The 16,278-nt window shown below is 38.3% G+C and overlaps 2 protein-coding genes across 3 annotated transcripts in view; one reads left to right on the forward strand and one right to left on the reverse strand.

Moving 5' to 3' along the window:
* LOC101157034 (bifunctional heparan sulfate N-deacetylase/N-sulfotransferase 4) overlaps window positions 1–4,505 on the forward strand; it is a 42,727-nt gene extending 38,222 nt beyond the window's left edge. The window contains exons 13-15 of one of the 2 annotated variants that reach the window (XM_020703216.2): window positions 1,839–1,941; window positions 2,799–2,909; window positions 3,858–4,505. In XM_020703216.2, the coding sequence (XP_020558875.1) occupies window positions 1,839–1,941; window positions 2,799–2,909; window positions 3,858–3,866 (223 nt within the window). In that variant the 3' untranslated portion in view covers window positions 3,867–4,505. The remainder of the gene's footprint in view (window positions 1–1,838; window positions 1,942–2,798; window positions 2,910–3,857) is intronic. The other variant, XM_004065867.4, reaches the window with a different exon arrangement.
* A 7,336-nt stretch (window positions 4,506–11,841) lies between these two features.
* The window catches only part of prss12 (serine protease 12), a 30,315-nt gene continuing 25,878 nt past the window's right edge, over window positions 11,842–16,278 (reverse strand). Inside the window, exons 12-14 of the mRNA XM_023956821.1 lie at window positions 15,059–15,354; window positions 13,169–13,567; window positions 11,842–12,589 (exon numbers count right to left, since the gene is read on the reverse strand). Of these exons, the coding sequence (XP_023812589.1) occupies window positions 13,245–13,567; window positions 15,059–15,354 (619 nt within the window). The 3' untranslated portion in view covers window positions 11,842–12,589; window positions 13,169–13,244. The remainder of the gene's footprint in view (window positions 12,590–13,168; window positions 13,568–15,058; window positions 15,355–16,278) is intronic.

A 16,278-nucleotide genomic window follows, 5' to 3' on the forward strand; every position in this document is an offset into this window, starting at 1 on the left:
CTTGTGTGGGAATTTCAGACGCCTATACATTACTTGAATTTATAGTTTTTCTGGTGACTATTTTTTTTGTTTTCCGCCAAGTTATTACCATTTTCTTACTTCAGTGTTTGTGCACTTGAGGAGAATAATCTGTGAATCCATGCATCAATGTGCATGATTCCAAAATCAACATTACTTATGTCGGATATTAATATTTATAATCCTTTTGGTGCATCTTTTTTCAAGATGTTTTATGGTTCATTTTGATAACGATTTGATTTTTATCATAATAAGTGGTTGCTGCTACAATTCATTGTCCATATTGGTTAGTTTTAAATGATCCGATTTAATGACCTAAAATCGATCCAGGACATCTTTAGCCAAAAATTCCACCAGTTTGACTCAAAGAAAAATAACTGGATACTGAACAGTGCAGGTGAAGTTTCCCAGATTACTTGTATTTCTTACAATATAATCAAGTGTAAATTAAATATGTTTACAAACAAACAAGCAAGAATTAATGGCAAATCCATTCACTATTTAGTTCCATAAAGTTCAGCCCACTGTTGTTTTTGCACATTAAAATAATTCAAACAGAACGTTATTAGAATATTCTACCTCACTGTATGGTCACATTCATTCATTCAGTCATTCATCTTCTAATCCGTTTTATCTCATTCGGGGTCAGGGGGCTGCCGGACCCTATCTTGGCCACTTACAGGCGAAGGCAGGGGACACCCTGGACAGGTCGCCAGTATGTCGCAGTGTATTATCACATGTATTTGCTAAATGCAAAGCGTTTCCACACATTGGACTTGAATGATGTACTGATCAGTTTTTACAGCCATCACATGTGTGTTGTCCACTGTGATGCACTTGATTGTTTTTATGCTATAGTAAAATAAACCAACTGTATGATCATAGAAATATATATAAATTCATCGATTAAGTCGATTAATTGGTACACCCCTACTTTTTTTTTACATAGCAACAGGATGATGTTAAAAATGCAGCACTGGAGAATCAAGTTTGTAGAACTGAATTGTATGTAACTGAACTGAAGAGAAAAGTTGTAATTTCTCTGTTTTTTTATATATATATATATAATTTAGTGAAGGCTTTTAAAAGTTGTAGACTTGGAGTTCAGTTAAATGTATTCTTTTGGTGTTGTCACTACCTTTTTTTCGTAAATATTATTTAAATATAGAGGACATATTCTGTTAGTTTATAGGAATTAGCTGATGGATCCTGCTTTAAATCATTCCATGCTGCAATGCAAGATTAAAACAAATCACAAAAAACTAATACAAAATAAATCCAGCAAATTGAAAAGAACCTCTTTGGTAAACAACGAAAGGCCAATGATTGGACTCATGAAAAACAAAGCTTAATAGGATTAGACTCACAACAACTGACAGCAAATAGGAACAAGATTAAAAACAAAAAAATGATCTCACTTTTTTTTTTTACATTTAGTTTTTGCTGTTAAAAAAAGCTACTTCACCATCCTATCAGAGTGCCGCCTAATAGCCAACAAGTGTACTCGAACTGACTGTTCCACTAAAAGGGAGAGGAGATAGCACGGCTGACAGGGAGATGCTGATAACTAAAGAGGAAAAGTCAAACGGAGTGTGTTGAATTTGAAGCAGTTCTCTCTGCTTCGTGTGAGAGATGTGTCAACTTTTCAGGTCACACATTTCCAAGTTAGTAGCTGAGGATTAGCTTAAAGCTTCTTTGCATGGTTGTGATTTGATCAGTGGTCTCAAAAAAAATCTAACCTACATTTTGTTAAATGTTGCACTGCTTTTCAACTCAACACATTTTTTTGTTTGTTTTTGTCTACTTTTCCTGCTTCTCAGCTTTGACCCTCAGAAGGGCTTCTGGTGTCAACTCCTTGACGGAGGAAAGACAAAATGTCTGGGGAAAAGCAAAGGAAGGAAGTACCCTCCTATGGAGCTAGAGGTGAACTTATTTGTACATGTCCTAAAGCGTATAAATACAGAATATAAATACAGAATTAAATCTCTGACCATCTTATAATTCAAAAAAACCACAAATCCGATGACTGACATTGACAGCCCACAGTCTCTCCATCTCCTGCGTCCCATAGGACATAGACAATAATGAAAACTGTCAACCAATCAGATCCATCCAGAGATCCACCACCTTACTATGAGGACTCATAGTGACATAACACCTGTGAGAGACAGAAAATGGGGGCAGATTTGGATTGAGGAAAAGGACAGGTCAGAGGGAAAAAAAATCCATTAATCTTTGTCCTGGCTGCAGACTCTGCAGAGGAGAGACCAGCTCACGGATGAATCACATGTTCACTCTCACTTCAAGACAAACTCATACCAACAATCTGTCTCCACACTTGCGCTCACACATGGCCACTGGCTGTGCCTTGGTGTCACCTGTAATTAGAATTTATTTGAGCTTTCAGCGAGGGGAAAGGCAGCGAGTTCAGAAGATGAGAGAGGCAGAGCGAACAGCAGGAGTGAGAGACAAGAGAGGAGGTGGAGAGATGATCTCTGGGATTTTTTATGTAATTTCCTCTTGCTCCCCCACCTCTCTTTTCATATGTCAGTTCATATCAACTTACAGTTTTTTGCTGCTCATATGTTTTATTAAACAAAAAACCTTATATTTATTCTGTGATTTCTGTTCGTTTTTTATTTTCTTCCTTGGGAACTGCTTCCTATCCTTTTCCATCGTCTATTTCCTTTTTTTCTGACCTTTGCAACACTCTTTCCTTAACCCTCCATTTACTTTCTAATCTTGTTACACTTCTCTGCTTCTCTTCCTCTGCTCTTCAGGCACGCGAATATCTCTCCAGGTACTACAGGGACCATAATGTTGAGCTGTCAAAACTGCTGCATCGTCTTGGACAGCCCCTTCCCTCTTGGCTCAGAGAGGAGCTGCAGAAGGTCAGTAGCAAGCTCATCTCACAATGAATCAAATCATTTAAGAGTGAAGTGTTTAGGATCATTTCATTTTTACCTTTATTTAAGTAAAAAGACAGAAATGAAATAAAACCAACAAATCTCTCATATTTTCACAACTTAGTTTTCCCATTTTACCATTTCTAAATTACTGTAGTTATGTTGCTCAATTGTGACACCCAGTGATTGTTTGATGTATTACCCCTTTTTTTTAAACTGGACTACAAAGGGCAACAAACGCCTGAAATATTCTTTGCTTCGTCAAACTTTCTGGATTTGTCTTTTAAAAAGCCATTGCAAGCCAGCAAAAATAATTTTGTAATACATTTACTCAAAATAATTTGCTTTTTTAAGCTCATGTTCAATCTTCAATGACAGTGCGCTAAACCTTTTTTCTTCAACGATATGTGATCTTCACTGGTGTCCATGGATTATATGAAATCCTTTTCACCTTTATCCACCTTTGCCATGGTAGGGATAACACATCAATGTAAGGATCGGGTCATCTGGACCCCATAGAATAGCCCAAGGGTTAAAGCATTTGCACAAAAATAACAAGTAAAAAAAGTTTAAAAAAAACACATATACTGCTAGATAATAAACGATAGAATCTCTGCTGCACTGATCCATACTGAAACTTTGGATTTAGAGCTGTGTACATCTGTTATTTCACACTTTCGACTTTAGTCATAATAGCTTGATAAAGTAGACTTGTTTTGACCTTCAAGCTCTGAGTAAACTCGAATTGCTGCTCATAGAGAAAAAAATAACAAACCCAATTTTGCAGCACTCACCGCTGCTGCTCTCTATTTCCACGGCTGATATTTTAATCAATAAATAATCAAAAGCATGATTAAAGTACTTTATCCAGTTTCTCTCTGTTTTTCTCCCCCTGCCCCCAACAACCCGTTCTCTTTGTACCACTTTCTGAAGGTTAGATAACCTTTGCGTTTGTGAGCCAGAGTTAAAGGTCAAGACGTCAGAGACGCAGAAGTGACCAGGAGCACCTGACTTCAGCTGCACTGTCTGTGGCCTTTTCATGCACCCTGAGGCGGGGGCAAGGATGACACGCCCTGCGTCACCTACAACCGGGACGCTGCTGAGCAGAGAGGACGTCAGCGATGTACAGAGAAACCCAGCAGGAACAAATGTGGATGGATGGATGGATGGATGGATGGATGGATGGATGGATGGATGGATGGATGGATGGATGGATGGATGGATGGATGGATGGATGGATGGATGGATGGATGGATGGATGGATGGATGGATGGATGGATGGATGGATGGAACAGTTCTAAAGGAAGTGGGAACTGAAAAGATGAGCCACAATAAATCAATAAAGAAAGTTATAGGAGACAAGGAGAGCTTGGCCAGAGTTGCCCTAACCCGTTCCTGATCTGTCATACAGGTCTGCAGTGAATATTATTGTTTGTTTTTTTTGTTATTTGACTTTCTCCTTTAAGTTATCTTGCAGCGCTGGTCAGCTGTGCGTGGTTTCCATAGGGATAACGTTGCACTAAGTTCTGTTTTTTGAAACTCCAACCCAATAAATACAAATATATTTGCTTGCTTTTACTAGTTTTGTGTGTTTTTTGTTGTTTTAAGATGTTACTCTGATGGAGAAAAGGGATAAATTCAGACTCAGGGTGGGTGACGGACTGTTACTTTTATTGGTATATTTTTTTCTTTTATTTGTATTATTTTTTACATTGAAAGTAGCTTATGTAAGATTTACTTTCCATTTTCACCCTTTGAGATGAGACTTTCCCTGAGAGCTGAAAATGTGACGCTGCAACAGAAACCTGCAAATTGCACATAAGAGTCCTGCAAACATTTTGACTGAAGAAAATCTCTCTTCAAAAGGACTGGACATGATTTGAAGCAAATAATTTTCTAAATCCAAGATCTGTGGTTGCTGCTGTTACTGGAAAAGTACAAAGTCACATTTTTCTTTGTCATGGTCTCCTTTGAGAAACGTTTTGTCTTTCCCTCTAAACCTCTATGTTTTTGGGGGGGGATTTATTTAGAAAGAAAAGCCCCCATTTTGTCAACCGAACACACAGAAGGAAAATTAAAGAAGGAAATATGACTGCTTAAAATGTTCTTTTCCTTTTTGTTTTGTTTTGTTTTTTTATGATATGGACAAATATGTTTACTCTCCTCTGAAAGGTTGGTCGTATAGTTATCCAGACATCCCAAGAGAACTTTATTACTTTGCAGTTTATGAACAGGAATGCATTAGCATTTTAAAATCGATTTAAAAGGGATGTACTTTTGTATGATAGATACAAAGCCTTTATTTTGTTGGATATAAAACAGTCTAATGTAAAAAAAATACAATTTTACTCCAAAGTGATGAGCAATAAAATATTGTAGAGAAGAAATAATCCACTAATAAATGAAATAATGCTGAAACATGCATGCATTATGATTACATTGACTTTTGACCTTTTTTTCCTTTTTGCTAAAGTAAACATTTTTCAAAGTAAAATTATTGATTAGTAATTGCAGATTTATGTTGTGCTCCATGTTAATTCAGTTTATATAATTCCAGTAGGCCACACAAAATACAAGAAAAAATGTTTAAAAACTAAATGTGCATTTCAGTTTTAGTATTGTCCAATGATGCCATTCAAGTAAAACCAGATTAATCTATTCTTGTAAAGGTGTTTAAAAATGACAATCCATTATCAAATCATCATTATCACAATAAAACATGGATATCTTTCCAAAACACCACATAAAAAAAAACTACAAAGAAACTCAAGTTGTTTTCTATATCTCTCTTAAGAGGTTGTCATAAAAACCCAGCCATATCTCTACTTAATCAACAGTAAACATACTTCCAATAGTACCAGTATCTGTCTTGGCAGTAACTGAAACACCATGAGCCAAGCATAACATTCCCAGCCTTTTTATGGCTTACTCTTCAAGTGTATTTTTTTTATTTGTATTTCCGTGTGACTCAAAAGGAATTTCGTGACGCACATGCCATTTACGAGGTGTCAAACAACAAGAAGGTCAGTGTTTCAAAGCTGTCAGCCTATTTCTGCGTGCCATTTTTAGAACATTGTAAATTTATTTATTTTAAATATTTACATATTCTAATTCTCAGAATACTTTTATTGCTAAACCAGCAACAAGTTGAAAATTGTTAAATAAAGTTCATAGTGTCTATATCAATAACTGTCAGCTTAGGTTCTTCTATAATCAGACACGGTTGTGTTTTTTAGCATTCCAACAGTGGTATGCAAAAGTTTGGGCACCCCTGATAATTTTCAAGATTCTTCTTCATAAATCATTGGTTGTTTGGATCATCAATTTCAGTTAAATTGATCATATAGCAGATGAACCAAGTGATAATTGAGAAGTGAAATGAAGTTTATTGGATTTAAAGAAACTGTGCAATAATTACCTAAACAAAAATAGGCTGGTGCTTAAATTTGGGCACCCCAACAGAAACATGCCATCAATATTTAGTAGATCCTCCTTTTGCAGAAATGACAGCCTCCAATCGCTTCCTATAGCTTCCAATAAGGACCTGGGGCTTCATTTATAAAACTTTGCGTAGGATTTGCGTCAGAAGTGGCGTACGGATGAAACATAGGACGTGCGTACGCACAGAAATATTCGGATTTATAAAACCGTGCACACGCACATCCTACGCATCTTTCCCTTAATAAATCACAACCAATTCTAAATGCTGCGCAGCTTTTGCGGCTTCATGACACGCCTATAGTTGTCCATAAATAGTCCGTGAAACGCCCACAAAGGAATATTCATGTCTTGCGAGATCATGGCAAACACAGAGAGGAAATCAAAAAAACGTAACCACTCAATGTGAAGTAGAAGTTATCGTTGGCGAGGTGGAAAAGAGGAGAAAAATGTTGTTTGGAGGGCACAGTGTGGGCATTACTAATGCCAAAAAGGCACATGAGTGGCGAACGGTGGCAGACGCCAAATGCTGTAGCCTCACAACCTCGGACCGGGGGGGGGGCACCGGAGCGCCAGATGCACCGGGTGACACGCGTGGTTCCTCCGAGTGCTCCTCTGTAACGCCGGGCCCAAAAGCCCGCAGAGGTCCAACAGGACGGCTCGAGGAAGTCTGAACCGGCTCATGAGCCACTCGTCCTCGTTTGCCAGCACGTCTTCTTGCTGTCTAAGGATGCGTTCACTCCGAATTCTTCCATTTGCCACATCTTCTAAGAGCGCAAGATCAGCCATTATGCGTCATTACGCATTGTGATGGGGCATTTTATTTCCATCCATTTATTGCATCTGACAAACTACAGATGTTGGTAATAATCGACGTGGAAATGGGAAATTGTTCAGCGCAAATGTAATTTCTTGTTGCTTTGTGAATGATGAGACATACGCCATACATGGTTTTATCAAAGATAAAACAAACTAAAGGCATATGCATGAATACCATAATTCCATAGCTTATGAAGAAATGTTTTAATATGAAAATAACTTTCCCCAGTGGACAATTAGTACGTCTGTCCGCACGCCCGCACCTATATCTGCTCCGCCAGACGGACACACTGACGAGAATATCAGTTTTGTACATTATTTCGTTCTGTTAACTATTATTTATGAGGATGAATTGCACAACATGCCAATATTGCAGAACATATTTCACTTTTCTTTTTGCAAATAAGTTTTCATTTGAATTTCTGTCGTAATTTTCGTTTGATTTTTTTTGTTTGTTTCACTGCTGATCGATCGAACGGGTGTTCGTGTAGGCTGTTAATTGTAAGACTTGCTTTGTGAAGTCTTCATGTTATTTATGAGAGGCAGTATTGTCATTTTGACTTTCACGTGTTTCTTCCATCTGCCGACGGTGTCGCCGTTTCTCATTTCACCAGTTTTTGTGCGTACGCCTGGGTCAGAGCTTGCGTGAAGGACCGCACATTTTCCCGTCAAGTTTGCTTTTTATAAATATCAACTACTGCGTAGAGAGTGGCGTACGCCTTCTTTTGTGCGTACGGAACGTTTATAAATGAGGCCCCTGGATTCTGGTTGAAGGTATTTTGGACCATTCCTCTTTGCAAAACATCTCCAGTGCAGTCAGATTTGATGACTTCCGAGCATAGACAGCCCACTTTAAATCACACCACAGATATATATACTGAGATGATTCCAGAACATTGTACTTGTTCCTCTGCACGAATGCCTTTGTAGAATTAGAGCAGTGGTTAGGTTCATTGTCTTGTTGAAGTATCCAGCCCCCGGCTTCAACTTTGTCACTCATTCTTGAACATTGTTTGTAAGAATCTGCTGAAACTGACTGGAATCCATCTCACCTTCAACTTTGACAAGATTTCCAGTACCTGCACTGGCCACACAGCCCCAAAGAATGATGGAACCGCCACCAAATTTGACTGTGGGTAGTAAGTGTTTGTCTTGGAATGCTGTGTTCTTTGTTCGCCAAGCATACCGCCCCTTGTTATGTCCAAATAACTCCATTTTAGCTTCATCAGTCCACAGCACCTTATTCCAACATGAAGCTGGCTTATCCAAATGTGCTTTAGCATAACTCAGGCGACTCTGTTTGTGGCTTGTGCGCAGAACAGGCTTCTTCCGCATTCCTCTTCCATACAGCATCTTCTTGTGCAAAGTGCGCTGAATGGTTGAACGATGCACAGAGACACCATCTGCAGCCAGATCATGTTGTAGGTCTTTCGAGCTGGTCTGTGGGTTGAGTTTGATTGTTCTCACCATCCTTCGCCTCTGCCTTTGTGAGATTTTTCTGGGCCGGCCACTCCGGGCCTTTGCTTGAACTGTGCCTGTGGTCTTCCATTCATTATATTCCTCACAGTGGAAATTGACAGCTGAAGTCTCTTAGCAAGCTTTTTGTATCCTTCACCTAAACTATGATCTTGAACAATCTTTGTTTTCAAGTCATCTGACAGCTGTTTTCAGGTTCCCATGTTGACATTCTTCAGGGAAGATGCATAGAGGAGAAAAACTTGCTCTTGGCCACCTTAAATACCTCTTCTCATGATAGGCTTTACATGTGTATGTAGATCAAGGGTCTCTGAGCTTGTAAAACAAATTTTATTATTTTTGTTTAACCCTTGTGCTCTCCTAAGCACTTTAACGTTCAGAGTTGGGTCATGTAGACCTACTAGACAGTGCTTTGAACAATTTTTCTTCAGTGATTTGTGATCTTCACTAGTGTCCATTCTCAGATGACAGTGTCATTGTGGGCTGTGTATCAGGGGGGGATGAGCAGGAGTACAGGAGTGTCATCTCCGACTTTATTGGCTGGTGTGAAATTAACCACCTGGTGCTAACCACCAGCAAGACGAAGGAGCTGATCCTGGACTTCAGGAGGTCCCCTACACCACACTCACCGGTGAACATCCAGGGTTCAGACATTGAGGTCGTGGACACATTTAAATATCTGGGTGTTCATCTGAACAGCAGACTGGACTGGTCCAACAACACGAATGCTCTGTACGGGAGGGGTCAGAGTCGCCCCCACCTGCCGAGGAGACTGAGGTCGTTCGGCATGTGCAGACAGCTGCTGAGGACCTTTTATGATACTGTGGTGGCCTCAGTGGTCCTTTATGGAGTTGTGTGCTGGGCGGGGAGCAGTGCAGGCAGAGACTTGTAGAGGCTTGAGTCCATGGAGGAGGTGGCAGACAGGAAGATGTTAGCTAAGCTAATATCCATCATGGATAACCCCTCCCACCCCCTACACCAAACTCTAGAGGCGTTGAGCAGCTCCTTCAGCACAAGACTGTTGCACCCTCAGTGTAAGAAGGAGCGCTACCGCAGGTCATTCCTCCCCACAGCCATCAGACTGTACAACACCGTGTCAAAGTGACACTCCACGGTCCAAGGGGTGTTTTTCTTTCTTTTACTCATTGATTCTTTTACTTTTGTTGCAGTTGTTGCACTTTTTACAATTTGTACAATTTACAATAAAAAAAAAAAAAAATGTGACAACGGCGGGTTGCATAAGGGATCAAGCATTTGCAGTTGACGACATATTTTTTGTACATATTTTATCTTTATTATTGTGATTATTATTATTAGTAGTAGTAGTAGTATTTAATATTTATTTATTTATTTATTATGAATATAATTTTCGATAATAATTTCAATAATAATTGTAATTATAATTTCTAATTATAATTTTTAATAATTTAATATTCTTAATAATTTAATATGAATGTCATTTTTTATGTCCTTTTTTGATGTTAAACAGATTATTTCTGAATGTCGTTTTTTGCTGCCACAGATATATGAAATTTCCCCATTGTGGGATTAATAAAGTCATCATCTATCTATCATCTATGGATTACATGAAATCTTTCCACCTTTATCCACCTTTGTCATGGTAGGAATAACACGTCAATGCAAGGGTGGGGTCATCTAAGATAGCACAAAAGTTATGTAATTATAGCACATTTAACTTCTCAAATATCACTGTGTTCATCTGCTATATGGTATTTTTAACTGAAATTAATGATCCGATCAACCAATGATTTATGAAGAAAAATCTTGGACATTATCAGGGGTGCCAAAACTTTCTCATACCACTGTAGGAATGGTACAAAACACAACCGTGTCTGATAATAGAAGATCCTAAGATGTCAAGATAGTATATTAGTGTAATTTAAACAAATTTATACAATGTAACTTGATATTTATATTCATAGAAGCTACCGTCCAACTCTTTGCGTCAGACCGTTCAGGCCTTGGCCTCATTCATTAATTTCTGATAATGTCCACCTCATTGGGCATTATCCCTCATAAATTTTATTACATTTTACATCAGAAGCATTTGGTGGGAAACTTTTTGATTGAATTACATTTCAATTGTCAAGGTGGAAATGTTAAGTAAAAGCAAGTAAACAGAAATGATACTGGTTTACAGACTGTTTAAGTCATTGTTTTAAAAAACAGGGTAAATATTTCCTGTAACTACTATTATTATTGGGACATAACTAGATCCAGTGAAGCACGTCTTTTTTTTTTGTTTTGCTTGTGTATTTTTCACAGCACAAAAGCAACATATTTTCACAGATTTCCTTCCTTTTTACATTGTTGTAAGTCAAACTGACCACTTGAGGGCGAAGTTTAACTACAAGTTTGGCCATGTTCCTGCTCAGGTGTGGACTTCTGTAATGGCCAAAGCAGTTTCAATTTAAGAAGTAGTTGTGTTTGCTGCCCTGTGACGTAATGGTGACATGTCCATGGTGTACCCCACCTTTGACCAACATTAGCCGAGACAGGCTCCAGCAACCCTGTGACCCTGAAAGGGACACAGCGGGCTAATAAAATGGACGGGGTTGCATTTTCTCATTAAGTAAAAATTCCAAAACTGTGTTTTTGTAATCTTATTTTGCCACTGAGGATTATCCAGATAAAGAACCTGACTTCTGGTCCCTTTGTGGCGCTTCAGCAACACCCTTTAAGTGACTTAAGTGACATTTTGCAGACAATGACTGATAATTGCACAAAGGCACCTTAAATACCACAATGGTCTACGTCAAACATTTCTGTCCTTTTTATGTCTTTAATTAGAGGGTAAAAAATAACTTTTTCGCCATCTAATCTCAAAGTATAAAAACTGACTTGGCTTTTTCAATAGAAATGACCAAAATTAAAAAAGAAACGTACCAGTCATCATCGGTCAAATGAGTGCAGATCATAAACTAAATACCACAACGTACCTGCGATTGTGTGTGCGTACCCACAGTGTCAGTCATGGGTGTGTTGTTTGATGCGGTATGTTCACAGAAAACATTCTAGCGAGGTTTCCGTTGCCATCAGTGCCGTCGCTGCTCACAACAAGACAAAACACATAAGATAAGAGACAATGAGCGTCATACATGAATGCTAGACATGCATTAGGAGAAATGCTTAAGCGTTGCCTGCAGTAAATATCCAACACACGTCTTACGAAAAGTTAGTTTATGAAATATAACGATGTAACAACATAACACAAAATTAACAGGAAGTTTGGGGTCCAACTTTTAGGAGGGTTTTCCTTAAGTGTTGACAGTTAGACAACACTGAAATACTGTGCAACATATCAATACAATAATACATCAATACTTAAAAAATACTGTTTTGTGCTTTGTTTAACATAAAACACACATTTCTTTCAGCGCAAACATCACTTAGCACACAGTCAAAGTCAAATACTTTTTTGGTGTTACATAAGACCTGAAGTACACGAGGTAAAATCCTAAAAACATGATTGATAAACTTTGAAGAAACACATTTCACTTAAGCACACATCAATGTGAAGACAGCACTCGACACTGAAGAGTTAAAAGTCATGTTGCGAGGAGTGCAGGTTTGATAATTCAGGTTATTCCACTGATTATTCTTCATGCTTGAGTGCATTTATGAGAAACTAAGAATAATACTTGGTCCATTTTCAACATCTCAAATCACTGATCTAAAATAACAATACATAGATGCAAAAAACATTGAAAAATATGTACAGAGCATTGTCAGAACAATATAAAGGTGTAAAATGGCATAGAATGACATGTTTTTGGTGTAAACTTCCTCTGTTATGTTTATGTTTGTTCAAAAAGTGCTTATGACCTTTCCATAAGAATCAGGTCAGGCTTTTACATAAATGTTTTCTAATCAATTAACATTGACCCACAAGATAAGCATGAGCTAAGTACCGTATTTTCCGGACTATAAGTCGCACTTTTTTTCATAGTTTGGCAAGGGGTGCGACTTATACTCCGCAGCGACTTATATTCGAAATAAATTGAAATAAATACATTGTTAACCCTCCTGTTATGTTCATTTGTGAGGAACAGAGATGATGTTCCTGGGTCAATTTGTTGTATGAGGTATGTTCAGTGTTAAGAGGATGTTAAGTGACTCAGAGAATCAGCAAACTTCTTTTACAGAAAGATCTTGAAGGCTAACAACATAATATTCTATTTTTCCAATGATTTCATAGATTCAGAAATGCAATAAAAGTGAAAACTGTTTCTACAAATACAGGATGAAAACAGAGTATTAGTTAGCCAATGATGCTTCATGAAAGGAATAAATAAATAAGTTTGAGAAAAAATTACTGTGAAATTATTAGATAAACAGTCTGCTATGATTGTGTCATATAAGGTTGTGAAAGTTAAAATGCGACTTATAGTCCAGTGCGACTTATCTGTGTTTTTTTCTACTTTATAATGCATTTTTGGGCTGGTGCGACTTATACTCCGGTGCGACTTATAGTCCGGAAAATACGGTACGTTGAAAATAACTGATTGAGTCCTAAGAGTCTTCACGATTAGCCTTCAGTCTGAGTTGGTGTGGTGATTGTTGCTTTTATCTCGTTTTCTCGTCTCGCCGAATAATTTTGCGTATCCAGAAGCTAAAAGCCGAGACTTTGGTGTAAACACCGGGTGACTGCTGCGTCCTGCAAGCATGACCCCAGGATGTGACTCCATAAATCACCCAGCCACCCCCTGGTCGCTCACACACTAGTGGACCTCCACTGTCACCGCGGCAACTGTCAACGCGCCTGTCGGACTGGACGCTGCCGGCGCAGAGCATGCGGCTCGTGAAGGCACTGTGGTAGTACTGCTGGCAAAGGCGGCGTGGCAGCAGGGACAGGGGTGCCTGCTGAAGGGTTTTGGAGTAGGATCGTCCTGTAGAGGGAAAAGGTGCCATATTTTATAAAGATAATTCAGCAAGTTGATGTTTTTCAGGTAAAACATGTTGCAAATTATTCAAGCTGTGGCATAGCAAACATTATCAGTTCATCTTAAATGATCTAGCACTACATTTAAAAGCAATTTTAATGATTGATTTTTGGCAGGCATGCATGACATGACCTTGCTTTGTGGCAATCTGGCTTTCAGAAGTAACTTTAGTTTTTCAAAACACCTTCATTTTACTGTTTTAATTTGTAAAAAAAAAAAACAACAACAAAAAGGTCAAGATTGCGACAACACTGTTAAGTTGTTCCCCTATGTACTGTAAATCTAAATTCTAAAAGTGAACCCCTTGATGCCTATAGATTCAAATATGCATCAAACCAATCTACTTGAAAGGAAAAACACATGATTTTATTTTCATGGCTGGAAATAAATTCAGGTGTCAGGATTAAGGTGCAATTTGACATATTTAAGATTTGTTTTGGTCTTTTCTGCAAGAAGACAAAAATAGACTTCAAAATAAGAGCATCGTTAGCACCACTGACGTTGTAGCAAATATTTTCCTAAAGATGTCTATTACATCAATCTAAATTATAGACTGTGTCAATACTACAGTTTCCACAACTATCCTATTGGAAGTGAGTGGGAAACACCACTAAAAATGTGAGCCAAAGTTTTATTTTTTATTTTTTTTTCTGGGGTCCCTGTGAGCATCATAAACTATCCATAGCAGCATTAGGTTGATGTGTATGTGGAAAATTTACTTGCGTGTGTGATATGCGAGTGAAAGAAAGCCACACAGCTATTCAAAGTCTTGAGTCGAATGGTCATTGCTAAACATCACAGACTCTAAATAGCCCGGGCTGCCTTACTCAAGTAAACTTGGACGACTCTCCTCTGCCACCCACACAAACTAAATCCTTTTATCACACACAATTTCAACTATAGGAGATCAAAACACTCTTCCCAGAGGGGAGTTTGGGCTCTGGCAATGTGTTAACATAACCTTCTGCAGGCCTTTCTGACTAAGTTGCCATGATTAATGACATCAGCATGTAATTTAAAGATCACTTGCAGATGTGTTGCTCTGGACACAGTCAAGTGTAACAGCAGACAGAGGATGAAGTGGAACGAGGGCTATTTAGAGAGGGAATAAGAACTCACATGATTAGGCTCCGAGGCTGAACTTTAAAATGCCTTCCACCTTAAAGCCCCATAGACTTTATAAGCTCGCCACCAAATCTGTTTGTTTTAGTCTTTTAAATATGTAATTTGTAGCATTTTCTGTCTTTAAAACGTGAAAGACATAATTGTATTTTTCAAACAACATACAATATTTAGATTTAACTAATAGTTTCTGAAAACGTAACCAGGCAAAAGGGTCATTTTCTGTAATTTCCTGCCACTATCAGTTTTTTTCATTGTAAATTCTCAATAAATAAATTGCGTCACACACTCAACATGCACACACTATCAGCTGACCTGTGTCCCCCCAGCCTGTTATGTGGCAGTTGCTGGCTTGTTTGAGCAGTCTCTCCTTCCTCGCGGGCAGGCAGACTGGAAGAACGTGACGGCTGAATGACACACATTCTCCCGCCGTTTGTCTCACTGCTCCTGGCGACAGGTGAACCAAGGCCAAGTCGTAGTCATTGCTGTGGGAATGGTATCTCGGATGAAAGACAATTTTATCGACGCCGTATTCCTCTTCGTACTCCTCGGGGACCAGGGAGTGATAGTCGCCCACTCGTACTTTATACAGCTTTGTGCTGTTACCGTACCTGTAGATGGAAAGATGCAGGAACCCCCTTGTCAGGAATGAAACTTTTAAACAAAAAAAGAAGATATTCACCAGGAGCCCCTCAGCTTTTAGTCCTATTTCAAGATATTGTGTAAAGCATTGTGCTATTGTGTTATTAGTATACCTAAAAATGCCATAAACATATCACAGATATGTGCAACTAAAACAACTTTTTGACACTGTCCATAATCTACAACTTGTAACCTGGAAAGCAGGTTAACCTGTGAAGACACGACTTGATTTCAGTACACAAAGTCTAAAACTAAAACTAGGAACATAAACATTAAACCTCACAACTAAAAACCAAAACCTCAACAGACTCAAAAAAGGAACTGAACGATTGAAAAGGCAAATCCATAAAGGCCCCCTTGCTTACTGCTTATTGTGAGGGTGGTCCTCTGCTGTACAGATTCCAAAAGAAAATGCCATATTTGTCTTTTCTTACTTTTGTTTTTGTTTTGTTTTACATCATTTTTAAATACCAAGAAACAGAACTGAACAAAAGCACAAAGCTGTGCCATATTGAATTTTTTATGTAAAGCATTAGATGAAGTTAGTGGTATACGCCGTCATGCTAACATGATTTCTTCTCCATCCACATCATGGTTACAGACAATGCTCAAACTAAAGCCTTTTAGTGGCGTCACAGACTTCATGAGCTATTGCACCTGTGTGCCTCTGCTACTAAAGTGTGCATGGCAGCCTGTTTGATGATCCTGACTTGGACAGATTTCATAGAAACTGATTATGATTAGATGAATATGATTGGAGTAAAACTCAACTATAATGTCAAAAAATGTCAGCAGTTAAAAAAATTGACATAACATGACATATGAAAGGAACGGACTACAAAAATAAATGTTAATTTTTTTCAACAATTATTTTTGATAACATTCACTCACAC

Source organism: Oryzias latipes, chromosome 1 (assembly GCF_002234675.1).
Source record: "Oryzias latipes chromosome 1, ASM223467v1".
Lineage (NCBI taxonomy): Eukaryota > Metazoa > Chordata > Actinopteri > Beloniformes > Adrianichthyidae > Oryzias > Oryzias latipes.